Source organism: Lichenostomus cassidix, chromosome 1 (assembly GCF_008360975.1).
Source record: "Lichenostomus cassidix isolate B80296 chromosome 1, HeHo_3.0, whole genome shotgun sequence".
NCBI classification, from domain to species: domain Eukaryota; kingdom Metazoa; phylum Chordata; class Aves; order Passeriformes; family Meliphagidae; genus Lichenostomus; species Lichenostomus cassidix.
The window spans coordinates 33,745,121-33,771,591 of NC_139479.1; the positions used below are offsets into that span (position 1 = coordinate 33,745,121).

At 37.8% G+C, this 26,471-nt stretch overlaps 2 protein-coding genes across 4 annotated transcripts; both read left to right on the top strand.

The window, feature by feature from the left end:
- The first annotated feature begins 2,060 nt into the window (after positions 1-2,060).
- Positions 2,061-12,510, top strand: LOC146444503 (granulocyte-macrophage colony-stimulating factor receptor subunit alpha-like). Its single transcript, XM_085056144.1, has 9 exons — positions 2,061-2,134; positions 6,979-7,108; positions 7,201-7,376; positions 8,139-8,278; positions 8,791-8,829; positions 9,604-9,745; positions 10,529-10,619; positions 11,187-11,268; positions 12,183-12,510. Exons 2-9 carry the CDS (start codon positions 6,981-6,983, stop codon positions 12,255-12,257), a joined length of 873 nt encoding a protein of 290 aa, XP_084912270.1. The 5' UTR covers positions 2,061-2,134; positions 6,979-6,980; the 3' UTR covers positions 12,258-12,510.
- Positions 12,511-15,296: 2,786 nt separating this feature from the next.
- LOC146444504 (granulocyte-macrophage colony-stimulating factor receptor subunit alpha-like) lies at positions 15,297-26,255 on the top strand. 3 transcript variants are annotated; one of them, XM_085056207.1, is made up of 9 exons: positions 15,297-15,422; positions 16,389-16,518; positions 16,610-16,785; positions 18,165-18,304; positions 22,011-22,049; positions 23,011-23,140; positions 24,313-24,409; positions 24,919-25,000; positions 25,807-26,255. In XM_085056207.1, exons 2-9 carry the CDS (start codon positions 16,391-16,393, stop codon positions 25,879-25,881), a joined length of 867 nt encoding a protein of 288 aa, XP_084912333.1. In that variant the 5' UTR covers positions 15,297-15,422; positions 16,389-16,390; the 3' UTR covers positions 25,882-26,255. The 3 variants fall into 3 exon arrangements, with proteins under 3 accessions (XP_084912333.1, XP_084912336.1, XP_084912344.1); XM_085056210.1 differs by having other exon boundaries at positions 15,297-15,399; XM_085056218.1 differs by lacking the exon at positions 22,011-22,049.
- The last annotated feature ends 216 nt before the right edge of the window (positions 26,256-26,471 follow it).

Consider the following 26,471-nt stretch of genomic DNA (forward strand, 5'->3'; position numbering starts at 1 on the left):
TTACCATATGGCAAAAATACATGAAAAGGAGGATTTGGGAAAAATCAGCTGATTCTGTAATTTGAGACGGTATTTCCAGAATTGACCAACATATTCAGCCAATATATTCTTAGCCTTGTTTGTTATAAGGGTATAAACTCTGCTTGTAAGATTTGAAGTATAGTGTGGCTGTGTGAAAAGGTGTCTGGTTTAAAATAAATTAAACCAAAGAAACAAAACAAAAAATGAATGAAAGATTCTCTTCTGATTATTAACCTCTTCATTACTATACCTGCAATGTTGACTCTTAACATTAGCTATGAAGAAGACTAAATGCAAGTTGTGGAATTGTTATGCTTTAAATTAAAGCCTACAAAGTTAGTAATATAAAAGTTGTACAATTATTCTGGTTTTAAGAATATTACAGATTGACCCAAACAGTGTCTGGCAAAATGTGCTGGTCTTGTAAAGGATGCCTTTAGATTGCTGTGGCATGCAATTCCCCTCCCTTTCATTAAACAGATGAAATCTTCCTTCAGACTGCACAGCAGCTAAGGAGAACCTCATCATCAGGTTGACTGGTCAAACACTCTGAGACTCAGACATTATGAGACTCTAACTGACAAGATTGGAATGGCTATGTAGTACCCCAAATTCTCTACAGAGGTGATCTTGGGCATAATCATGAAGTCTTGCATTCCATAGAATTAGTTAAATTGCTTATACTGAAACTGATAGGATATTGTTTACTCTGTATAAATATTGAAGGTTCCAGCTTTTCCAATCTATATGAAAAATTTTATTATTAAGAAAAATGACTTGAAAATACATTAAGCTTTTATTCCAGCTCAGTTTCCGGTAACCAAATTCACTGTAACAGTTACACCATCACCCAGCTTCTCTAGTGCTGGGACTCAGAGTTCCAAGAATAATTCTATTCTGAGAACAGAAGAAGGCTCAGTTACAAGAATTACAGAAACTGAATAGTTACAAAAGTCTCGGCATTATCGCAGTCCTCATGCAGACCTCTTTCAATTTCTCTACACAGCAGCAATCAGAAGTCCTTATTTCTGCAGGTCCTGAAATTAAATGTCTTAGCAGGGAACATAGTAGTGTCCTGCTGTTTACTCTATGAATAAATTGAGGAATTGAGACCTGAAGAAGAGGAAACATCTCAAGAGCCATCCCCTACCTATTCTTCCTCTGCCCAGAAGAGCAACAAGACCAAAGGCTGATGGGAATGAAGACGTGCAAGATACAGACAGACAGAAGGAGGACAGATTTGATATGATTTACCACTCCTCCAGTGAGATAAAACACTAAAGAGTACTACATTCAGTGAACATTATAAATAATCAGATTTAAATGCTGTTGTCTACTTTATTAACTTCATTTTCCCTTCAAAAATATTTGAAGATGAGGAACACAGAAGCTCTGTACTCAGACTGCTCTATGGGGTACATGAAAAAGCAGATTCTATACTTCTCAGTTCCAGGACACCAGCACAGACAAGTGACATACTGTTGATTTGGTACACTCAGGACATTTGCACACATAAAGAAACTTTTCCTGATCTGAGCGTTGGATTCAGATTGCACTGATTAAAGCCAGCCCAGAAAAATGTGTACACATGTCAAGCAGGAAAGGTGTCGAGACATGACATGGTTTGTTACCCATCTATATGAAATGAGGCTGGCTACAACACAGCTGGGATCAGCTCTTTTGAAGGCCAGAGCACTGGGCTGATACCCCTGTACGGGGCAGAGTCTCTAAGCAATAAGCAGAAAACTGTGGTGTGGCTCAGAGCAATGGTACCTGACCTATAACCAAGCCAGAAGGAAGACCCATGTTCATCTGCCTTTCAGGTGGTGCCCTGTACAAACATCTATATGAAAAATGGGTGACATAAAAGAGTGAAAATTATGTGAATGAAGTAATGAAGACGACATCCCTCTATTCTGACCTATTTGTCTCCCAAGGCAGGGAGTGACCCTGATTCTCCCCATGGTTTAACGGAAGTAAGGATAAGGGAAATGAGGCAATGAGATGACATTGTCACAGCATGCAAAAATATACCAAGGCAGATTCATAGTTTCTATCCTTTTTGTTCTCCATTCCAGTAAGCACCACAGGGAAACAGGCTTTCAAGGAGGAGGTAGGTTTACTTTTGTTTTTCTTTTCTATTTTTTCTGGTTTTATTTTGTTTTACTCCAAAGAAGCAGGCAAAGAAATACTGAGTTTTGTTATTTCTGGTAGCTTTAATGTCAAAATAACTGTGAGGGGTCGACAGACACTACCTGCAAATGCCTGCTTTCTTCTGATGAATGTCTTAATGAATATTTTGATGGCATATTTTTTCTACAGTCTGAAAATAATTGTATAGATATATCTCAAAATTTGCAGAGTTTCCAATGTTACTGGCCTCATTCACATAGCAGTATTTTGTTTGTAAAATTAAACCTGCATTACAATATTGGAGAGTGCCTGTGTCACTTTCTCTTGAAAACACAAAATTGGAAATGTTTGGATTTTAGGTTTTTACATCCATAGAGTAAAATCACTATACAGAGTGAATCTCTTTTAGGAGTGCCTCATTTAGGCACTAGTAGAATGGAAGTATGTCAATGTCTTTTCTCTTCTATGATTTTAATACTTAGGTAGAAGATTTCATATACACAATTCCATGAAAATGTTGTAGGAATGCAGGCATAATTTTATCCTCATAGCACATCCAACATGTAAGCAGGAATTCCATTTCATATTTTCCAACTGAATAAAATGGCTTTCAAAATCTTTCAGAGGCAAAGCTGGAAAACAAATCTCAGAGGTCTAGTCTTATGTACTATACTCAACACAGATTGTCCCTTAACAAAATAATAATATATAAACAAAGTATATGTCTTGGGGTTTTTGTTCAGTTACAAACCTTTCTCTTCATTGGCTATAAAAATCATAGCAGGGTCAAAATATGGTAAAATATATGGTTATGTGTTATTCACAATCAGCAGGTTATTGGACATTTTTTATTCTCATCAAATCACCTCTCTAATTGACCTGGATGAGATTAGACCCTGCAGTAGAATTTCAACTTCTGAATTCCTAACATGGCTATCTCCTGTGGAAGGGTGTTTGGATTCAGGTTTCTCTGAGAAGTAGATGAGAGTGGCTTGTGCTGTAGCACAGAGTCTAGCAGTAGCCAATTTTCATGGAAACTTTATAAACTGCACTCCAGGAAGGAAATAACTTCACACAAATATTCTAATTTTCCTTAAAATTTTGATCAATAATCTGCAGAGGGGTTGTTTGAGATGTGGAAGGAAGTTTGAAACATCTCTGTGGAAAATTGTACTGCTTTTCTACTGCAACTGTTTTTCTAAAGAGAAGCAGCATATGATACTAGCACAGGTATAAGAAAGAGGAGGAAAAGGCATTTTCAGTAATAAATTTTCAGTTTTCAGGTGAGAAAATAATAGCGGCAGTCTTTCTGTTTAGTAATTACAAGGAACAAATCCTCTTGGATTGACCTGACCAAAGTGGATAGCCCAGAGTTAGATTCCTCTGGATAGGTCTACCTGGACTATATTTTCAGTGAATGACAGAAAATAATTATAATGAAGCCTTTATTCATCTTGTCCTAGACTAAATTGAATAAACTGTGACTTAAGTAGCTGGCTTTTTTTCCAGAGAGTGTTAAGGCAGTATAAAATTTCTAGTTCCCCTATGAGCATCTATACAGCTTTTCTGTACATGCAGGTGAGACAAACTCCACCTCACACCTAACAGAATCTTTAGAGTTAAGTTAAAAGGTTAAAATAATTTAAATTGCCTCTTTTTTTTTTTTAATTTTTATTTCCAATATCGAGCATGTTATTTAACATCCTTTAGAAAGTATCTGGTCAATTATGTCTCAGAGTCAGGAACAGTTTATGCTTTTTTGTTTTTTTAATTTAAGAATCACTAAATAAAAGTAAAAATTTTCTTGGGCTCAAGACCCAAAAGTGAGATCCTGTCCTTCCTTGCTGGTAATGTTGCTTGCCACAAATGATTGTAGAGTCAAATTTTCTCTGATATTTTTCTGAAGCTAAAGCACCTACATTGTTTTCAATGTCTGCCCAAGGGATGGAGATAACCTGAGGTGGCATATATAAAAAATAAATAAATTAATTAAAGCAGTGTGTGTACATGAAACAGGAAGTTGTTTGCAGCTGGGTGCAATCATAATTGTCACATCTCTGTTAAGTAGCTTACCTCTTTTGTGTAAATAATGTGAAACAACATTCCAAATAGATCTAAAGAGAGTAAAATATGTGAAAATAAGTTATTTTTGTCTGAAACAAATGATGCTTCAGAGGATATTAACATACTTACACAAGTATTTCATTACCATAATCAAATAATACAGGAAACCGTTCAGGAGGAGTACAATACAGAGAAGTGAAACTTGTTTTTACATCACAGCTCACAGAAAAGAGTAATGAGAACATGGTACTACAATTTTTTAAGGAAATAAAGATAAACAAGTGACAAATATGGGGGTTTCCAAATACGAGGGGTTAAGCAAAGACACTAGAACATTTTAGCTAGTCCTCAATATAAACTGGAGACAGAAACACATCAGTGTCTCTTTGAAACAATGCAAGAAAAAAGTCTCATGAAGACTTAGTTCTATTTCAGGTGTTGCTAAAGATAAAAATGCAACATTGAGAGTGTTGGGGGAATAGAGTAGGCTCAAAAATAAACCTTACAGGAGGGGTAGCCGTATTTATCTACTCTGCTAGATTTTCTTTGGCATAACCACAGAAACATGAAAAAATAAAAAAAGAAAAATGAATGCCCTCAAAACCTGGGAAAAAAAGTCCAATCAGCAATGGGTATAGAGAGACTTGTACATATTCACAACATGTGCCTGATGTTAGTATGAACTTGACACTGTAGCTGATCGTGGCTGTTTTGTTGGCAGAGTAATGTTCTGGCTGTAGAACTCGCTCTAACTAAAAACTTCTGACAATATCTCTATGTGCTTTTCTTGGACATAAAAAACTGAGATTGTTAATGAAGAGTCCCAGGATGTGGTTTTATTTTCTTTTTCCTTGACTACAATACCATTTTATGAGTTCCTTTCACCCTATTTCTTTTGTTGTTGACCAGTTCAAATGCTTGTTGGACCACACGTGAACCAGGTTGTGAACTGATTTAAATCAGAATAAGCCAGGTTTTCTTTAGATTTACAGCACTGATAAAGGTTTGAGGAAGCCCATCTCTCTAAGGTTCTTGCACAGCACCTGTGATCTTACTTCAGACTGCTGCATTTACCTAGCAATTCTTCATGGGAAGAAAATTTCTCTATTTTTTTTGTAAATGAGGATGTGAAGTGCACAGACTTGGTTGGCCCTGAGTCATAAAGGGAATCTGTGACAGACCAGAGAGCTGATCCAAGCTCATCACAGTACTGTAATCACTGAACTCTCAAAAGTAGTTTGTTATTTATATATATATAAACTTACACATAAATTGGATATAAACAACAATATGCTGAGATCTTTGATACCTCTAGTGACTAGATAAGGGTCAATATTTATTGCAGCAGCAGAAATTGTTTAGACAGCTGTTTTCTGAGTCTATTGCTAACCCACACTGTCATCTGAGTGATCTGTTCCACTTGTTCCACTGCTTCTGATAAAGGATGCCAAATGTAAAAAAAATGAAAAAACTGCTGAGAGGAGCATTACTTGTAACGATGAGCACTTGTTCAAAACTACTCACTACAAGGCCCCACAAGGAGTGGCACTAGCACAGCCAGGGAGGCAGGATGGAATCAGGAAGGAGCCCTGAAGGATGGGGAAGGATAGAGGATGCTTAGGCCAACACTGCCATTGAAAGAAATGCTGCTGAACCAAGCCCTTGAAAAAAGTTTCAACCTTCCTCTCAGAAGAGAGAAAGTTTTCCAGATATCCAGGAGTACTTTGACAACTTTCTCATCTCTTGAAAAATTCCCCTTTATTTCCAAAGATGTAAGAATCAGCGTGGAGTTTTACGGCTAGCTAGAGAGGTACATGCAAAGGTGGTAGATGTAGTGCTTAAACTCAATGAATAGTGATAGGATTAGTCTTGGAAAGCTGTGGCCCAGTCCTTCAATTCACAATGAGAGCTGTTAAGAAGAGGTACTGAATGTTCATCACTTCCTGTTGGAGATCTCACCTTTTGGTAGGAGAGAAACACACAAGGAATTATTTGTGTTGTGAATACAAATTGTGAGTTAATTTAAGCAAGCTATAAACTTCTGCTTCAATTTTGTCTTGATTTCACACTAATTATGTGGCTATTCAGGCCTGTTTCTATCAAGTTCAGTGCTAGTAAGATTCCGCCTATCCTTGAATCCAAAGTACTGGAAGAGATTAACAGCCATTTTCAATTCCTAATTGAAAAATATGTTATTCTCCCTTTGAAATTGCAACCCTTCTGCAGGGCCTAGCTTCAGGAAGCAGTCTGAGGGTTAGATTGTGACCAACCAGCTGCAAACAGAAGGAAGTGGTGGACTTCTTAGTTTGAATTATTAGTGCTTTATAACCAAGGGTCAGAGCACTTAAGACAAGCACAGCAGAGAGAACTTTGCAACCTTGCTCATGGCTGTAGAATTTATATTCCATTGTAGGCTGAGCCTCAGCTAAACAGGGGATCTAAACAAAGGACAGCATGGTGAGTGTCTCTGTTATTAACTTCCTCTAAATCACTGTGCTTGGGTTGGTTAAAGACTCAGTTAAATCCCAGTCATATCTATGGCTTCTGGAACAACAGTAGATAATCCTCACAGCTCAACACAAATCAAATCATTGCCAGCTGCAATTAAGGACAAAACTACAAGACCCAAACAACATACAATTGGATTTGCTAAGCAGGTAGCTAAAAATTGCTAAATGATCTTGAAAAGAACTGTGTTATTTGAGCAGTTATTCAGTCTTTCTGCAGAGCGGACATGGGCTATTCTTTCTGTGTTTGCAGGCATGAATGGGACAGCCATTGAAAATTTTGTCTGTGTAATTTTTAATGTTTCCTTCATGAACTGCACCTGGCATGTGGGCAGGACTGCTGCAGAAGACACCCAGTATTTCCTGTACTGGAGGCACTCAAAGTAAGTAGGTCTGCCTGAATCTCAGGAATTTTGATTTGTGGTTGGATATGTGATATTGTCAATTTTTAACTGACACAAAGTTTCATGTAAAGGAAAGAAGATTTCATACAATGCCAAAATTACATCAATGATAACCATGGAAGGCACACAGGATGTCAATTCCAAAATGTGACAATAGAAAATAAGGTGGCTTATTTCCTGGTAAATGGATCCAGAAGTGGACAAAATATTCAGTCCTATGAGGAGAGGATAGCACTATACAAAATTGGTAAGGATTTTTTATTGATTTAATTTCCTGTTATATGTTAAAGGACTGAAGAATTCATCCATGGGAAAAAACCACACATTTTAAAAATATTGTTCCTCATAATAATTTTGTTTTTTTCCTTTTTCTCAGCCCTGATGTCTGAAAAGTCTAAAGTATAAGAATAAACAAAAACTAAAGAATGCAGAAAAAAATCTGGAATCATAGGTCAGAGAATTGTGAATATTTCAGTCAAATATTTATTCTCTTAAAGAAAGGTGTCATCTTTTGGGATTAACTAGGTATGGATTCCTGAGTAGGTCTATCTAGATGTTGGTCTTATATCAATATCTCATAATGCTATTCATTCACATAATGATAAATATGGGTAACCTTAACACTGTGAGCAAAAACTTCCATTTTTTTGAATGGAAGAATATTTTCAATTCTAAAAAATCTGTTTAATTTGAATGCAGTATTAAAAACACGCCTAAACCCAAGAAATAAAACCAAACCCGCATAAATTATGTGCTGAATTAAGCAAAATCTAATAAATAGCTAGTGTTGTTTAATTTTACTTACTGTTGCACCTGATGCTCCAGGCTTCTCAACTGAAATGTTAAATCAGGGAGTCCTGCTTCAGAATGTGGGGAGAATATAGTAATTCTGCTAAAGCTGCATTACACCTTTTTAGACCAGTTTCTTGAACATTTACCTATATTTTCAAAAAGGCAGAGTGAAGAGAGCTATCACTAATCAATAGTATTTCTGATTATTTTATTGTAGAAAAACTCACCCCTCCATTAAATGTCACCGTGAACTGTACAGAAGTTTCTCATACATGCAGGATTTCATGGCAACGACCTCACACAAGTCACGTGAAACTAGATAGTTGTTTCAAATATGAAATTTTCATAGAAAACAAGGTAAGAATAATTATGACTTTTAATAGCATTTTGTATGTCTATTTCCACGCCTACAACCATACAACCTGTACCCTGTTCTCATCCCCTTCTTTTGAAGGCTTGGATGAACATGGAAAATAACATTAGATCCTTCAAAAATAAAGTTCAATATATTTGTGGGAATATGTGCGAGCTTGTTGTTCCAACAGTAAAATATAAAAAATAAAAATTAAAAAGAAAAGAAACATAACATAGCAAAATGTAAACATTTTGTCAACCTGATCTTTTTTTTGTTTAGTGCTTTGATACTCAATTCTGCAATCAAATTTAAATGGTACAATATTTCAGAGTATCAGTGGGAAGGAAAACCACTTAGTGGAAAAACAGATTAATTTCACAGTCTTCGAAAGAAGACATTTAAAATATTGCATACACATTTTTTTCTGGAAATCAAACATTCATGAGACAAGACTCTTTATTATCTAGTAAAAAAAAGAATAATCCTAAACATTAAGCTTTTCTCTTGTTTCCAGGCTGATGTTGCAAAAAACATGAAAAATACATCTGTAACAGTAAGTCTGTATTAATCTAATATTTATGCTATATTGAAATTTCTTCTGTATCAGAGCATCCTCCAACCAAATTGGTTTGGTTTCACACTACTTGTTTCAATGTGCTACACATGCTCTTTATTAATAAATTTTCTAAATCTGAAGTTTTAAGCTGTTGTTTATAAAACGTGGTACTAAAACACCTGGACATGTGGAGCTTGATATTACTTCCCAAAATCTTTCATTTTACATTCGTTTATACTTTCTAGCAAATTCATATGTATGTATAAATATGAATCATGATTTTGTGTAACACTTAGTCACAAAAAATGTGGAGAATTTTTTCTTTGGTGATGTTCTCTGGAAAGGGTTGAGGTGTAAGAGGCAAGAAAATATTACCTGAAAGATTTAGCCAATATAAAGATGGCAGACAAAAAAAATCAACTTTTGGCTTCTGTATAATCTGGCTATCGAACTCTACTTCAGTTTTGAAAATATAAAATGTAACAGAGTGCCAGATCTTTAAAGAGTTTTTCCCTAAAATCCCATTGCTTAGTAGATTCTAAGGAGCCAGGGAAGCATACAGCAAATTTCATCTTCATATTACCCAGTAAAAAAATGTTCAAACAAGAGGAATTAGGATGGAAAAAATCTAATGCATTAAGGAATATTTTTCTATTTGTTATTTCACTCTAGTCTGTCCACAGAAAGACTATATAAATGTAAAATGCAAAATTTTATCATAATAAGATAGAAATAATTTAAAAATTCTCACTCTATTTGTTTTGCATTTAGAAAAAAATTGTTGAACGAAACTCCTACCTATATGAAAGCTTCAGCTCAGAGAAAAGATACAGCGTCAAAATCAGAGCAACTGATGCAGGCTTTTGTTTAGTGAGCCCAAGCTGGGGAGAGTGGAGTACACCTGTGGAGTTTGGTAAGAATGGAAATCCCTTCCTTGACCTAATTCAGTTATTACTTGTCTGCCTTGTTTATCACTTCATACTTACAGGTGGAAACACATTGATAAGTGTATATTAATTTGTTAGGACAAAAAGAGCTGGAGAATTCGCATGTCTCTTAGTATTAGGGAGTTCTCCAAGCATTCTTGGGGACAGTGCTTCTTGCATGGGGATAGAAAATAAAGAAGACCTTTTTGAGGTCTGTTACCAGCTCTTTTACTTCTTCCATCTTTACTCCTAACTTTATAAACTCCTTTTCCCTGCTGTTTCTCTCTGCCACCTTGGATATTTAAATACTCTGTAGGACTCAGTTCCTCAGGTCTCAAGTTTAGACAGTCCATTACTGTTGGCCATCCTATTCCTTCACAAGGGATGCATGAAGTTATCCCTTCATGCAGTGTTTGACACTCTGATGCAAAGCAGATTGCAAATAGATGGGTGATTGTGGCTAGCACAGGTCTTTCCCATGAGAATTCCTTTTGTGTTTTATAAATAAAGATAAAGTTTGGATGTTATTAAAAACAGTGTCCCAAGATCTGGACAGTGCAGGCCTGGCCAATCTGGCCTAGGGGGAGGTTTCTGACTGACCAATCTGGGTGACCTTTGAAAACTCTATATATGATGAAATCAAAACAATAAAGGTCTTTCCTTCTTGCCACTGAGAACTGGGTTCTTTTCTCTGCTAGCGGCTCAACAGTGACAGGTGATCATTCACGTCCTGTGATCCTAACCAACTTTGATGATTGCTTGACTTTCAGGAACTCAACAACCTACATCTATTTCATCATATATGCTATTTCTGATACCAGGGCTGGCAGCAGGTCTCACTTTTTTTCTCTGCATGACAATGTAAGCCGTATTTCTTGTGCAAAATGTTTATTCTATAGTTGAAATAACATGCCTTCCCCCAGCAAAATTTCTGGATTCTTTTTAAAAGAGACAAGGGAGGGAGAAAATCCAAACTAGGAATCATACGCTGGATGTTCCTCAAGTGTACTCTATACTTCTGATTCCCAACTTTTTTATCCATCTGATTAATATAACACATTGTTTTCCAGTACTGGAACAAGGCCTTATATCAGTATCACTTTCCTAGCATCAGATCCTGCAATGTAGATGGGTGGTACATGAAATTTTTTCCATGTTTTGATGTTATTTCCCTTTAATATACTTTAAAAAACCAGCTTCTTACCAGGCTTTAGTAAGTCATAAAATAAATTGTTGTCATCCAAATTCTGAGCAACAGAATTATAGCATTGTATTCAGCCTATGCAGTTTTTAGCTACTTTTGACTTAGAAGAATACTACTCACATCTCAGAGAAATAAAATAATACCTCAGGAACATTAATATATAGTATGTGTTCGTATGTTTGCATGCTAAGCCTTTTCTTCACCAAACCTTTTCTTCACTATAGAAGGGCTTATTTGAAAAAAACATCTGCTACAGTACCACAGCCAAGAGACCCATTCCGTGAGCCCTCTCCAATGGACTTTGAGGTATGTTTTCTTTCCAGTTGCCTAAAATTTAAAATTTAGTCTCCAAAGTATGATCTAAGTGTCAGAAAGATGCAAACAAGCAAGAATCAATTTTCTTTCTTTTTCTTGTTCTTGGGGTATGGATATATGCAAATAACTTGTTTGTTTTACCTTTTCCATTGTGAAATAATTGTCATTCATCTACCTGCAGCATTGGAGAAAATGCGCAGTTTCACTCTGCTCTCCCTATAAACCATATGTTATCACTAGAATAATGCTGTACATAAGTTTCTCAATACAATAATAATGCAGAATCAGGCAGGGAGAGAAGGGACAAAAAATCAACAGTAGCTTTGCCATATCGGCTATTGAGACCCATGCTAGTATTTGGCAATGATGTTAAAGGAAGAAAAGTTTCTTGGGTATGGTAAGCAAGAAAGTAGAGCAGAATGTTGAGAGGTGCTAATTTATGTGGAATACTGGAATGACTCATGAGAAGGAACAAACAGACAGACAGACAGGAACAAACAGTGCAGGAGCTGCCCTTCTAAAGAACATGTTGCAGTTTGCTGCAATTGCAAAGCCTTTAGGTTAGCTGCAGGCAGGTCTGGAAGCCATAATTTGTCTGTAGGGACACACTGAATTACTGGCAAGCCTTTATAAATCCTTTTACTTTCTCTTCTTCATAACATTAACTTTTCTGTGTTTTAATAGATGAGTTTTCCATCTTTTTAGTTGAAAAGTCTTTTGTTCCTCTGGGAGCTACATGGAAGGAAGATCTAGATGTGTCTGCTTAGGTGTTCTAATTGATAGAGTCTTGCTACAGCTTCTGTACAATAAATAACAACTCTGAATGACAGCAGATTCATAAGTCATGACCTTGACTAATCTCAAGCATGAAACACTAACAAAATGTTTTATTCTTCCTTTAATAGACAGAATATGTGAATCTATTAAAACAACAAGGAACTGAAGAAATAATAAATATTGAAGTGATGGAATGCAAGTGAAATGGCTTGGATGCTCACACAGGAAAAGTCCTTTATTCCGGTCTCCTATGGCTGTTCTGCTGTTCTGTGCTAAAAACTATGAAGTTCTTGCTGCAAGGAAAAAATTAAGGGTCTTGTCTACTATTTGTATTTTTGTGAAATACTCAAAAGCTGTAACACACCAGTACAGCAAACACCCAGACAGTTCTTGTGAACACTCCTGGTTTTGTCACAGCAATAAATTATTCTTCAAGCTTTTGTGATTTTTGAGAAAGGTTGGGTTTCATCCTTTTTCTGCAATGACTTTACTCCCAGTAGAGCCCAAAGTCTGCAAACAGCTTTAGTGTCTCTGCCCATGTTTCTCTTCTCTCCTTTATTCTTCTTTCTCTTTCTCTTTCTCTTTCTTTTTCTCTTCTCATTTTGCATCCAACTCCTAGGTCATAGCAAGGCCACTCAACACTAGTTTTCTGGCCCCTAAAAGATGGCAGACTTTGGTAGCACCCTTAGTAGTACAATCTTTGCTTGGGAATTAAGCTTTTAACTGCTTTTAATCTGTTTGCATTTTCAAAAGCCTTGGCTAAGGATTTGCCCTAAATATAGACAAGAAAAGAAATCCCCCGGGTAGAACAGTTCCCTTTTCTTCAAAAACACCACTGTCCTTGTGGGCTGTTTGGGTTGTTCCACTGCAGTATATTCCAGTCTAAAACCTAAGAGGCCAAATCCCAAAATCTCAAATTCCAATATTCCTCATTGTGTTGCAGAGATATATAATCTGAGAGAGCACACAAAAACACACTGCTTCCCTGCTGCCCTCTCTGCAGGCTCAGGAGATCTTCAGAGCAGGAGCATGAAAAGGAGAGAGAAAGGCAGGCAAATGAAAACTGACTTCCTTCGTTTTCCAGACACCCATTTGACTCTCCATGACATTTCTTACGGCTCTGATTTTATTACTTGTGTGCTTGTCACTACCCTGCTCCATGAAATGCAGTATGCTACCACCACAAAATTGAGTGCTTTCTTCCAAAGATGAGGACGCAATAAACTGTGGGGTTTTTGTGATCAGAAGTCCTTTCTTCTCTCTTTACAGCACAGTCAGTATTCAAAAAATACCTACATGGTTAAGAATAGAATTAATTTAATCTGGAAGTACAATGAAACTTTTAAAAGGGGATTGCTTTTACCTCTGAATGACTATCATGGGCTCAGACCGGATGTCCAAGCTTTCAGTGGCTTTGTCTGTCGACACCAATAATGTGGTAAGGGTATTCATAGTAATCCTTACCAGAATGAGCTGCTTATTTGACTAAATCTGCTTTTTGGTAAAATGTCCACCCATGCTTATGTGCTCCTCATTCCCACTCTGTTTCATAACTATGCTTCAGAAAGACTTTGCCACATTTTTATTCTCTACTAGCATATGAAGAGTGAACATCCATGAATTAGTCCTTATAAAGCCACCATTGCCGTAGATATTTACTTCTGAAACAAAAAAAACACCAGGCCAGGTTCTGTTGATTCTCTCATGATTTTTGATTCTATGGGTGACTGGAGTTTTTAAAGTTCTGGATGCTCCAAGTGAGTTGTTCATCTCCTGTTAACACTGAGTTAATAACAGAGGTTTTCAAACGTGTGAACACAAACCATAGAGTGCCACTTAATACATTGGTTCTTTTTTCAGGTTTTGCTCTATGCTTTCAGTAGTGTATGTGAGCAGAAGTGAGGTAGGTTCTTTTTTCCTCTTTTTTTTTTTTTCTTTTTGGCAGAAAATAATTTTGCAGTCAAAATGTTTCCAATATTATAGGTAGACTTGCTTCGCTACACCCATTCACTTTATATCACATGAGCTGTGGAGAAGGAAGCAGGTCAGATGTCCACCTTGTGGTGTTTGTTGGCCTCAGTGACAACTCAGTATAACTAATATTTACAATCAATGCAAGGGAATGAAACCAGAAGACTACTGTCCACTTCTAGCTCATCAGTCACCAATCTCACATTCTAGCCAGAATTGAGGAAGCAGAAATACTCGTGAGCCCAGGCATTTCTACATCTCTAGAAAGTAAGCTCTCTGTCTCCAAGGAAAGTCAGCACTGCTCTACCTTTGGCTTCCTCTCTTGGAATAACTATATCCTAGTTATGTACAAATAGCTGATATCTCAAGAACTACTGCTGATATGGTTAAATCATTCTATATGTAAATAAAGAAGCTGTAGGACAGGAATGACCTTGGGATTTTGATGAAAGCAATTCCTGGGCCATGCTGGAACACTGCTGGGCAGCAGGTGAATTTTTCTAAATATAGTAGCTGAGACATGGTAGTGGTAGAGAAATGCATGGACTGTTCTCTTTCCTACAGGTTTTTAACTCCAAGCAGAATGGATCTGCATGTTTTGAAATCCTCCTTTTCCACTTGCTTAAAGAACACTCACAGTTTGCATTGCCATCTCCCTGAGGACTCCCACAGTCCTGGCTATCCCTGTCCAGGCCCTGGAACTTCCCCCACAGTTCCCAGAGCCCAGAACCTCATATCAGTGTCCTGGATCCATCAGCCCCTGCCCTGGTGACAGCAGGGCCAGTCTCCAGGTTCCCACAGCCCTGCCCTGCTGGACATGGGCCCTGCCAAGCTGGGCTCAGGCCCAGGACACATTCCAGTCCCCAAGGGGGTGCCTGCTGGTCAGGGTTGGGGCTGCTCCTGGTCCTGATCTGGGCTGGAGGTGCGCTGGGACTGCCAGGCCTTGCCTTGATGCCCTCCATGTGGAACCTGCATCTTCCATCCCCCACAGATATAGAAATTGTATAGAAAGATGTTTCGTACTTCTCAGTATTGTTTAGAGCTAGAGAGAAATAAATACCTGTAAAAGCAAATATTTTTATGCAATTGCTGGATTCCCAAGCACCAGCACACTCTGGTGCAACAGAAAGTAAAATTTAACCAGATAACTTCTTGTTCATATTATACGAAATCCTGAATTGGGCAATTACAAAAATTTGCTATGAATCAGGGGGGAAGTGATGAACTTTTATTTTGCAACACTTCCGATGCTAAGACGGTTCCCCAAAACACAAGCAGCAAAGGAGACAGCCCTATTTATAGTTATACAGCCTTTTGAAATACAGTCTTTCCATCTTCTCTGAACCTGAAGACTATAACAGAAAGATAAACGAGGTAAAGACATTTTGAAAAAGAAGGTAGGTCCATCTTTTTCTTTCCAACCGTTTTGTTTGCTGAGGTATTTACTGCAGGACTGCAGGGGCAGTGACCCAGACAAAATCTAAAAAGCTGCCCAAAGAGTATATGCAACTAAGCTGAATGAAGGGTTTTTTGCAAATAAAGTACCTGCTGCATGCTAAGAAAGATCCTAGACAGAATTTTGATTTTTTACTGGGTTTGATACTGAACTTGTAGAAGTTAGACACTGTTCCTCAATCATAGAATCATATTCACAGAATGATTTGGGTTGGAGAGGACCTCGAAGCTCATCTAGTTCCAACCCCTCCAGGGATATGTTCCAGCAGACCTGGTTGCTCAATGTCTCAATCAACCCAGCCTCAAACATTTCCAAGGATGGTACATCCACAACTTCTCCAGGCAACCTGTTCCACTGCCTCACTGCTGTCACAGTACAGGTTTTCTTCCCTGTATTTGATCTACATTCTTGAAAGCACATCAACTAACACCCTCAGCAAATTTAGCTTATTCAACATTGGGTAACTTGAGTTGATTGATATTGCTGTGAGATGTTTTGGTATTTTCTCTTTGCAGCTATTTTTCCACTTGCCTGGCATCTATTCATCTTTAACTTCATATGTAGCAGATATAAAAACAATCTTTAGATAAAGATATCTTAAGATAGCAGACATGCAATGTATATCTATAAAGTTTATGCAATGCTCCCAAGATCACCATGGCTTTTTTTCAAACAAATTGTTTTGTTGAAGCTATAATCATATCTTTGGAGGATTTATCCATAAAAAATTCTTCATTGAATCTGTCAGGGCAAATATCTTTTAGTGCTAGCAACCAAAATGAAATAAGTAATTCCTAAACTAAGCAATAACTAGCTGGAGTCTAACATATCTAAGTGTGTGCCATGATCCTCCAGGTTGGAGGATCCACATTATTTTTCCTCACCACAGATATTCCTGTGTTTGCAGGCATGAATGGGTCAGCCATTGAAAACTTCTCCTGTCTGATTTATAACATTTTCTTCATGAACTGCACTTGGCAGGCAGGGAGGGATGCTCCAGCAGATACACAGTATTTCCTCTACTGGCAGAAGTCAAGGTAAGTAGGTCTGCTTGATCCAGGGAAGTCTGAATTCTCATGCACCACATCCCAGTCCCCATGTCCAACTAAAATACTTTGTTGTATGCAGAGATGATGAGGAGATGGAATGTGATCTTTACATTAAAGATGAAACTGGCAGAAATATGGGATGTATCTTCCAAAACGTGAGCATAGGGACTGAAAAAGCTTACTTCATGGTGAATGGGTCTAGCAAAGACTCCTGGATCCAGTTCTATGATGAGCACATTGATCTGTATAAAATTGGTAAGTAAATAATTCATTTCGTCTTTATTATTATTATTATTATTGTATTAAAATAGTAGATCATTTATATCTGAGAAGGAACTATGTACCCTGTCTCACCTAGAGGTGAAAGTAAAAGACTGTGGCCTCCTCAAGAAAAGATATTCCCCAAGCAAAAGAGCAATGAGGGGAATTAAACAGGAAAGCTCCACAGCTGCATTCAGTCTCAGATTCTTTAGCAATCTACCCTTATGGGTTTTAGGTTTTTCTCAAGCAATAGCCACAAGACTTAAAAAAACTATTCTTTCCCCTGCTGCCCTTTCAGTGATGGCCAAATATCTTTAAACAGAAGAGGGAGGAGGATTTTTAGAAGTTTGTCTGAGCACTGATGTCTGCATTTCTGCCACTGGGGATGACATACAGGCCACCATACCCCTGTGTAACTGAATTAATTTATATACAACCTACCTTACACATATGGTGCCATACTTGAAAGCATCCTATGCAGTTACTTTTACTGTGACAAAGTGTTGTTGGAAATGTCACACTGGTTTTGTATTGTGCTAAAAAAATGAACAAAAGAGGTTTCATTCTATAAGAAGAAATTGAACTTTAATGTCACATATGGCAAGCAGATAAAACAAGATTGTTCTTTGACCAAATAGCCCATCACAAATAGGCCAGGCCTGTCCCTACAGACTGATGTAAGATAATAGTCTAGCTGATATTAAGCTTTCCCCTGTCAGCCTTTTGCCACCCTTTTTGCCATGAGTGACTGTGTTTTGCTGTCTCAAATAATCAAATCATGGGCAATGATCAAAATGTAAAGGTCCTCATACTTCTGCTTATATCTGTTAAGTGAAAGGAGGTACATGAAGAAGTTGGCTAGACTACTAAAAATGGAGTGTCTTTCTTAAATTTGTATGGCTATTTCTTTTGCAAGGATGGAATAAACTGCATAGTTCACAACAGCATGAAAGGCACAATTTCATGTCACAGAAGGTGACATGGTGAGGAGGTTTAGATTTAAAAAAAAGTAAAAAAAGACCTTTGAATATCTTACTTTAGGGATAGCAGCAGCTAGTTCATCTGCAGTAATAAACATCCTCTTAAAAAGACACCAGTACTCGACCTTATTAATCTAGAAAATTACATGGAGGGGGTTTGTAATTTTGTGTGTTCCTATACCATGTTCTCTGTTTCAGTCCTTTTTTTTTTTCTGATGTGATGTACATGATTTAGAAAACTTTGGTCTTTCTATCTGATAGGTCCTAAGAAAAATAGATAGAAATTTGTATCTTTCTTCATAGAGGTGTTACTTGCAATTATACTCTTTTTCATAAAATCAAAAAGAGATCGAGTGGATTTAATTTTTTTAATTCTTGGTTATATCATTTCAGAAAAGCTCATGCCTCCATCAAGTATCACAGTCAACTGTGATGAAATTAAAAATGATTGCATCATTCAATGGCAACGACCCCAAATAAGTCATTCTAACAAAGACAAGTGTTTTAAATATGAAATCAACATAAAGTATAAGGTAAGAATGTCTTCACTTATTCTTAACATTAATTCCTATGTTTTCATTTACCAACACAGATGAATGAAAAGAAAATCAGTTTTGATGTAGCCTTCCCCATACACAGCACCTTATTCCTTTGTAACTGTACTTTTCAGGTGCATACCAAACCCTGTCATGGCATACTGCCCTATTTTTATTATTTTTTAATCCCTGCTCCCTTGAGTAAGACTGCTGGAGATAACACTGGATGACTGGGACAGTCCCAGAAGAGAAGCATGGTTAATCAAGATTTGAACATATCACGGTTTTGTCTATGACAGTACTCAGAAAAGGCAATTCTTTCACTAAAACCTGCTGGAGTTGCCCTGGATTGGAGTCTTTCCAGCGGAGACTGGATCTCTGTGGAAGGGCAGAGCAGGGATTTAAATAGTGAAAAGAGAAATGTGCATTCACTTAAGAAGTTTGAGTTAATGGAAATGAATGAAATTTCTCCATATATGAAATGCAAATAGCATATCCAGAGATAGGCATCACATCTCTTGGTCCAAAAGTTGAAGTTTTATAATGATAAATAAAAGGAAAATAAGTGTGAGAGCAAGCAGAAAGGCAGTGTGATTAGGGACAGGTTAATGGGGGAATGACCTTGACTTTACAAGTCTTTTGGCAGCGATAGGGAAGGAATGAGACTGACATGTTCCACTGCAAGAGTAGATGTAAACCACTGTGGCAAATTGCATCAAAAAACCACAGGGTGGCAGACAGAGACTACAAAGGAAAAAAACTTCCTGAATTGCAACCAGACTTGACTAACCACTTCCTTAGATTTCGGAAATACGTAATTTCCTTGTCTGGATTTGGCTTGTTATCTCATAGATGAGTTTTTTTGCAAGCCTAACTAACTGCCATGAAACAGCATTGCTTCTCTGAATCCCTTGGCTGTTGAAACAAAGACACCTTATTGAAAGCTCTGTGTGACATTGGAGTAAAAGTCTATTGCAGTAAAGCAATACATACTTTTTAATAGCTTTTATTATGTGTAATATTCATTCTATAAAGAATAATCGATTCACACCTTGTCTGAATTTTCTAGCTATTTTTAATAATCATTAGCAGTTTTTACCTAGTTAATTATGTCAAGGTCCAGCAATTATTCCAGCAATTGTTCAGCGTAGGCTCCCTTGAGACCTATAACATTCAACTATAATCACATCTTTGGAGGCTTTACCCATTAAAAATTCTTCTGCCAAATTTATTGCAGTATCACTGCCAGGTCTAAACTTGTGAGTTTTTACCCCAATACATTATGACCAACAAATGCTCGAGTTCAGGCAGGCACAATGCACACAGCAGTGGTCAGAAGACTTTTATTACCTCAGCATCCCAGCAAGGGTTCCCCAGTAGTTTCCTGAGTGAGGTAAAGGGGCAAGCAAGGAGATCCCTGGCACTGTGGAGCATTAGCCCTTGGCTGAAGAAAATGGGTTGGAGTTAATGAGACAGCACGTGAGCACCAAGGATGATGCCTATGTGAATAACCTTGTGAGTTATCACACAAAAAGCACACGGCTGATTAGGGTAGAGCACAAAATACACAACAAGTTTTGGGAAAGTCCAGCCAAAGGCAACATAAGTAACAATATACTTCAATGTAGGATAGTGATCTTAACAAAGCATAAAGGGTCTCATTATATGAAATACCTGGGTTATGGCTGCACATCTATCGCCTGTCTCCTCTCCATTCTTACACATTTAACCCTGCAATGTGGCACTTTCAGACATGGTTTAGTTGTTTGCCAGAACATGGCAGTCCTGGGTTAATGGTTGTATTTGATCTTAGAGGTCTTTTCCAAGCTAAACAATTCTATGTTTCTATGATTCCTGTGCTCTAAGGAGGCTGTCCTTGTAGATCAACCAGAAACTCGGCCCTCTAGGGCACTTTCCCTTGAGTACCAAGGCCTGTAGGTTATACAGACTATGAGGTTTCCTGTACAGGGTCTTATCTGCTTCCTTTTCTTGATTGTGAGATCTGGAACAAGCAGCATTAACACCTCTGCTGGTCTGTCCTCTGATGCCTCAACACAAGTTCTTACTGTGTTCTTCACACAAGTTCTTACAAGTTCTTCATCTTTCATCTCAAGACAGAGCTCTGTGCAACACAAGGCACTCCTTTATATACAGCAGGAGGGCCAGGTTACCAAGCCTGTTTGCAAGGACTCTTTGCACTCTTTGGTGAGTGAGATGCCTGCTCAGTAGCTCCCATTTCTCAAAAAGGATCCCAAGGTCATAGAAGGGTAAGCCCTGCCTGTGACAGCAGTTATTCAGCTATTTATTGACCTGCTGGATGACTACAATTCTGCTCAAGCCTTAAAAACTCACTGGAAGGCCTGAGGAGACACCATCTGGACTTCCCATCCTTCATCATCCCCCCAGTACTCTGTAATCACCCTTGAAAACTTCTGGGTTATGCCTGGGCCTATAAGGAAGAACAAGGGGATATTTGGCTGGATATTTCTCATACATTGATCCCCATGCATAACTCAGCTTGATCGCAGATTCTCGAAGATGTCCTGGACAGCAGCTAGCTTTATAAAATCTTAGAATGGTTTGGGTTGGAAGTGACCTTGAAGACCATCTAATTCAATCCCCTTGCCATGGCAGGGACACTTTTCACTAGACTGAGCTACTGGAGCCCCATCCAGCTGGTCTTGAGCACTTCCAGGGATGGAGCATCCACAGCTTCTCTGTACAGTCTGTTCCAGTGGCTCACCCAGCACAGTGAAGAATTTCTTCCTAACATCTAATCTAAACCAACCCTCCTTCAGTTTAAGGCCAATCCCCATGTGCTGTTAATACTTACCCTTGTGAAAAGTCCCTCTCCAGCCTCCCTGTAAGACCCCTTAGGTACTGGAAGGTGCTGTAAGCTCTCCCCAGAGCTTTTTCTTCTCCAGGCTGAACAGCCTCATGTTCAGATGCCACATGAGCATGCACTAAATGATTTGATAAAATAAGTCTGGATTATTTGAATTTTGTTTTAAAATGGTGTCTTGCAAAATAATTATAAAAATACATAACTAGTAGTCTAATGGAGATGATACAGTCCACAGTCAATAGCTGTGTGTGGTCACCACATTATATGGTAGTTATTATGGGTATTCAGAAAAGATGAGCAAATTTTATTCTATCAAAAATGTAGTGGAGAGCAGCCTAAAATATCTGTGAATCCATGCCAGTCTCAAATATTTTCATCTAAAAGAAAACAAAACAATATTTACATAATATTTGCAATTATACACAGTGACATTTATTGTAAAATTAAAACATTAGACATAAATTAAAAAGTTTATTTCACAGATTTTTTATCTTCCTTTTTTTTCCCCTGGTGTGTGTAAGAATAAACTTATAGTTTTCATTCCAGTCTGGTTGGCTTGTGTTTCACTTTAAACACCCATCTGAAATAAAATTTATATCTCAACTGTGATGACAAGGAAAACAAATATCTTTCCATAACAGAATTAATTACTATATAAACTTGGCATTGTCGATGAATTAGGTATTAGATACTAAATGTTGGAGAAATTATCAGTTCTTCTGAGCAAATCATGAAGTGCGTAAGAAAGAGAATGCAGGAAAATGGGACAGTAGATAAAAATTAATTATTATTGAAACATAAAACAAACAATGATAAAACTAAAGTTAGCTGTTTTTTTTTTTTTCTCTCAATTTACAGGATAATCCTAAAGGAAAACCTATATATACTTCTATACAAGTGAGTCTGCTTGTTCTATTAATCAGCAATACATGTTCATTTCATTGTCAACTGTGAAAAGTAAATTGTATGAAAATACCTTTAAATCAGCATGTGCCCAGTGTCCTATATTTTATGGGATCCTTATTTATGGATTTCATGAATGTGTCAAACTGCTAAATCATCATGGCATATGTAATTTATTTTACATTCAAGGGCAAAACTTTATTGCTTTTCTGTAAGTAGTTTGAAAAACCTTCTATTTTTCATTATATTTTCCACTCTCCCTCTCAAATATTTGGAGCAGAATTTGAAGTTACACATCACTGACAGCAAAGAAAAGATAAAGCATCTCCTAGGAATTTAATTTTCTTTCTGAAAAACATAGGCCACAAAAGCCCTTTTGGGATGGAGGCTGTCATCCAGGTATGCTGCACCTCCTTTTAATCAGAGCATCTTGCATATCCCACCTCCATGCAGGAAGTCTCCAAGAGCAAGAGTATAGCAGTAAATTCTGGTAACACTAAGTTTTGCAGTCATCTACTTATTTTACAGGTTTGGCTGGAAAGTTATGCTTCTTCTGAAGAGCCAGCATGCAGAGACTGAGGCAGATGCACAGACACCTAATTCCTCACTACTAGTGTATTCTAGAACTACTGAAATGAGATGTTCAAGATGTTTTTCTACCTCTCTGTGTGCTTCGGGAAATTTTAAGTAAATCAAACCCCATAATAAGAAATCACAGGTTATACTTTTACAGTGTAAATGATGAAATGCTTCTAAATGTAAAAAGTTTAGTGAGTGGTAGGTTATTTTTGAGACACACATTTGCATACATATTATCTAAATAATAATAATAATAATAATAATAATTGCTTTCATAGCCTTTTAAAAGTTTCGGTGGTAAATGTCACATGCCTATTGTCGACAGCCAGGCATGGAACAAAGAAAAGCAACTCAATTTTGTGGGTTTTTTCTTTAGGAAGGGGGAAATAGCCACACTTTTCTAAGATCCAAAACAAGAAAGAAGTATCTCTTGAGAATGAGAGCAGCTGGCAGTGCCTGCCTCGTGAACCCAGCCTGGGGGGAGTGGAGTGCTCCTGTTGAGTTTGGTAAGAACAAATCCATGTCCTGGGCTACTCTTCCCCCAGCGATGTCCTGTCTACCTCACATTGCTGCACACCTACAGACACACAGATATAGAAAGGATTGGCAAACATTTTGCTTCTCACCACTCTACAGAGAAGAGAAGGAAGAGACTTAGTAGATTTCTTATATTCTAACAATGGAAATAACATTAAAAATATACACATTTGCAGCTGAAATGAGGTCCTGCTTACTGCAGGGGGTGGACAAACAGGATCAATGTTAATTCTTCCAATTGGACATTTCTGCTAGCTTGATAAATTACAGAGTTCATTTTTATACCAAGCAAAACCTTTCAGACTGGCATTCACCACAGTCAGTCACCACAACAGATGTTTGACACAGCATGAAATTCAACAAGACCAAGTTCAAGGTGCTGCACCTGGGTCGGGGCAACCCCTGGGATCAATACGGGGTGGGGGGTGAAGGAATTGACAGCAGCACTGCTGAGAAGGCCTCGGGGGTGCTGGTGAATGAGAAGCTGGACATGACCCACCCATGTGCACTCACAGCCCAGAAAGGCAATTGTTTTGATTCTGCCCCTCTGCTCTGCTCTGGTGTGACTCCATCTGGAGCGCTGCATCCAGCTCTGGGGCCCCCAGCATAAAAAGAATGTGGATTTGTTGGAGTGAGTCCAGAGGAGGGTCACAAGAAGGATCAGAGGGCTGGAGTACCTCTCACGGTCTGAGAGAGTCCGTGTTGCTCAACCAGGAAAAGAGAAGACTCCAGAGACACCTGGTTGCAGTCCTTCAGTAAATAAAGGGACTACAGGAGAGATGGAGAGGGACTTTGTGCAAGGACATGTAGCGATAGTTTGAGGGGGAATGCCTTCTAACTGAAAGAGTGTACATTTAAATTCGATTTTAGGAAGAAATTTTTCACTGTGAGGGTGATGAGGCACTGGCACAGGTTGCCCAGAAATGCTGTGGATGCCCCATCTCTGCAAGGGTTCAAAGCCAGGCTGGGGCTCTGGGCAGCCTGGTCTAATGAAAGGCATCCCAGTCTATGGCAGAGTGGCTGGAACTAGATGATCTTTAAAGGTCACTTCCAACCCAAACTGTTCTATGATTCTGTAATCCTATGATATAATAATAACAATAATTATATTAGTAATAATTATATATTTTTCCTCTTTTAGGAAATGAAGAAATTATATCTTTTTCAGTATGGATTTTACTTGTGGTAGCAGTTGCGACACCATTAATGGCAATCATCACAATTTTGTTGTGCAAAAGGTAAACAATGTATGCATTTATTTTATTTTAATTTGTATGGGGGTGTGTGACATCTGAAGCTCTTAAACAAATAAGGCAGAGGTGTCTCTGTAGGATGGGTAAAATAAACCATGTAAGTGAAACAAAAAGAGAAGGAAAAAGGATATTCTACTACATGATGTATTTTGCATAGAAATATACAGTAATTCAGAGAAGATACTGCTCTCTCAACTTGTTAAAATTTTTACCCCCACTTTTCACTGTTTGTAGTGACATGGCAGGAAAAATTCCTTTTTGTTTCAAAGAAGGAAAATTACTACTAGTAAATCTTTAATCAAAAATGAATCTATTACCATCTAAATTAATAATGTTTTCTTGATATGTGTTCATTCTGTGTTGAGATGATGTACATTTTTCAATTCACTTCTAAGACTGAAGAGGAAAATAAGAGCTGGTTCAAGGGTGCAGTGGTTTTGTCACATTATAGTTATTCTTTTTTAATTTTATATTCAATACGTTTTGATTTCCAGGACTGGCTGTTGGAAGGCAGCATTTCCACAGATCCCAAGACCAAAAAATGCTTTTTTTACACTATCTGATACAAACCCAGAGGTACGTTCTCCTTCTATTTTTATATTAAATGTGTAAAATACACACAAAACTCTACTGGATGGGTTTATAAATGATAAGGAACTTTCACAGAGGAACACTCTTTGCCATATTCTGAAGAATTACAAAAGAAAATCATCAGGCAAGTTTTTTAAGGGAAGTCAAATGCAGTGTTCTTTCAGAACCATGGTGTTTCTCCCATTCCAGTCTCACAGGTGCAGAGGCTGATGCTCCCTTGGCAGATCTAGGCAGCAGGAAGGGCTGTTCACTTTCCCAACATGAGGCACAGACATGTGCAATGACACAACAGAGCACAGTGAGGCAGCCAGACACAAAAGTAGCACAGGTGCCTCTTCCAGCACCATATCAACACCAGCAGCAGTGTCATCAATAAGGTCCCAGACATTCCAGCCCTCCTGCCACTCTCCAGCTGAGCAGGGATGAACTTGCCAGTGAGACAAGAATATATCCTCGCTCTCTTCATTTACCACCCCCATAAAGTCCCTCACATCTGATCCCAGTGTCTCCACCTCGTGTCCCCTCACCACATCCCCCCTCCGAGCTGTCATCTTGAGTGGCACCAGGTGCACATCTCTCCTACTTGCTACTCTCTACTAGCAAGTTATACCTGCAGGATAGAAACCAAGGTGACAGAAAATAGTTCAAAACTGGGTTTTGTAAAGAAGCAGGACAGACTGTGGTGGTCACACACAGCAAAAACAGGTGAAATACTCTCACAATTGTGCATAAGTAGAAGCTGACTTAACATTATGTATAAAACTGATGGAAGTTTTTTATTTTCCTTTCAGCTGATGGAGAGCAAAATCCAGTCAATAACATCTGAAAATGAAGAGATAGTATTAGTTGTTGACATAATGAGATAACCACAGAAAATGGAGGAGTCTGAAAGTGCATTTCTTAGGCAGCTGTATATTGCTGTGGAAAGTCTAGAATAATATATAGGCTTTCTTCACGTTCTTCTTTTAATTGTTGAAAACAGTGATGCAGCCAATAGAGAATGATACCTCACATGCAATCTTTTTAAATGCCATTGTATTTGCTTTTAGTTTTGGCTAATTTTAACTCTTTGGGTAAGTTGAATATCTTCTATTTTGTACATATGATTGAAATATTTAATTCAAGAAGTTTTAGTTACATTTTAATCTGAAAAATAATTGGTATTATTGCCTCATATTAAAAAGATTAATAATTAATTTATTGAGATTAATGCAATAAAAATAATCTGATGCCTAAGTTCCATTGTTCTACTGTCAAAAATGGATTAATTCATACTAGAAGTTTCTTTGGAGCTCTTCAAGTACACATGGGCAGCTAGAAAAATGAGGTTGGCTCAGATTTTTACCCTAGACATTTGAACATTGCTGCTTGATTTTTCAACTAGTTTTATAATCATATTAGACATTTGATTATCAGACTAAACATTCCTAGGATGATTTTCATGCACAGAGGCCAG

Bases quoted from the DNA above. Each gene is read 5' to 3' on its own strand.
- LOC146444503 (XM_085056144.1), top strand. From the start codon at position 6,981: ATGAATGGGACAGCCATTGAAAATTTTGTCTGTGTAATTTTTAATGTT. The intron at 7,109-7,200 runs GTAAGTAGGTCT...TTTCATGTAAAG, and splicing joins CTGTACTGGAGGCACTCAAA to GAAAGAAGATTTCATACAAT. The intron at 10,620-11,186 runs GTAAGCCGTATT...TCTTCACTATAG, and splicing joins TTTTTTCTCTGCATGACAAT to AAGGGCTTATTTGAAAAAAA.
- LOC146444504 (XM_085056207.1), top strand. From the start codon at position 16,391: ATGAATGGGTCAGCCATTGAAAACTTCTCCTGTCTGATTTATAACATT. The intron at 22,050-23,010 runs GTGAGTCTGCTT...TTTTTTCTTTAG, and splicing joins CTATATATACTTCTATACAA to GAAGGGGGAAATAGCCACAC. The intron at 25,001-25,806 runs GTACGTTCTCCT...TTTTCCTTTCAG, and splicing joins TATCTGATACAAACCCAGAG to CTGATGGAGAGCAAAATCCA.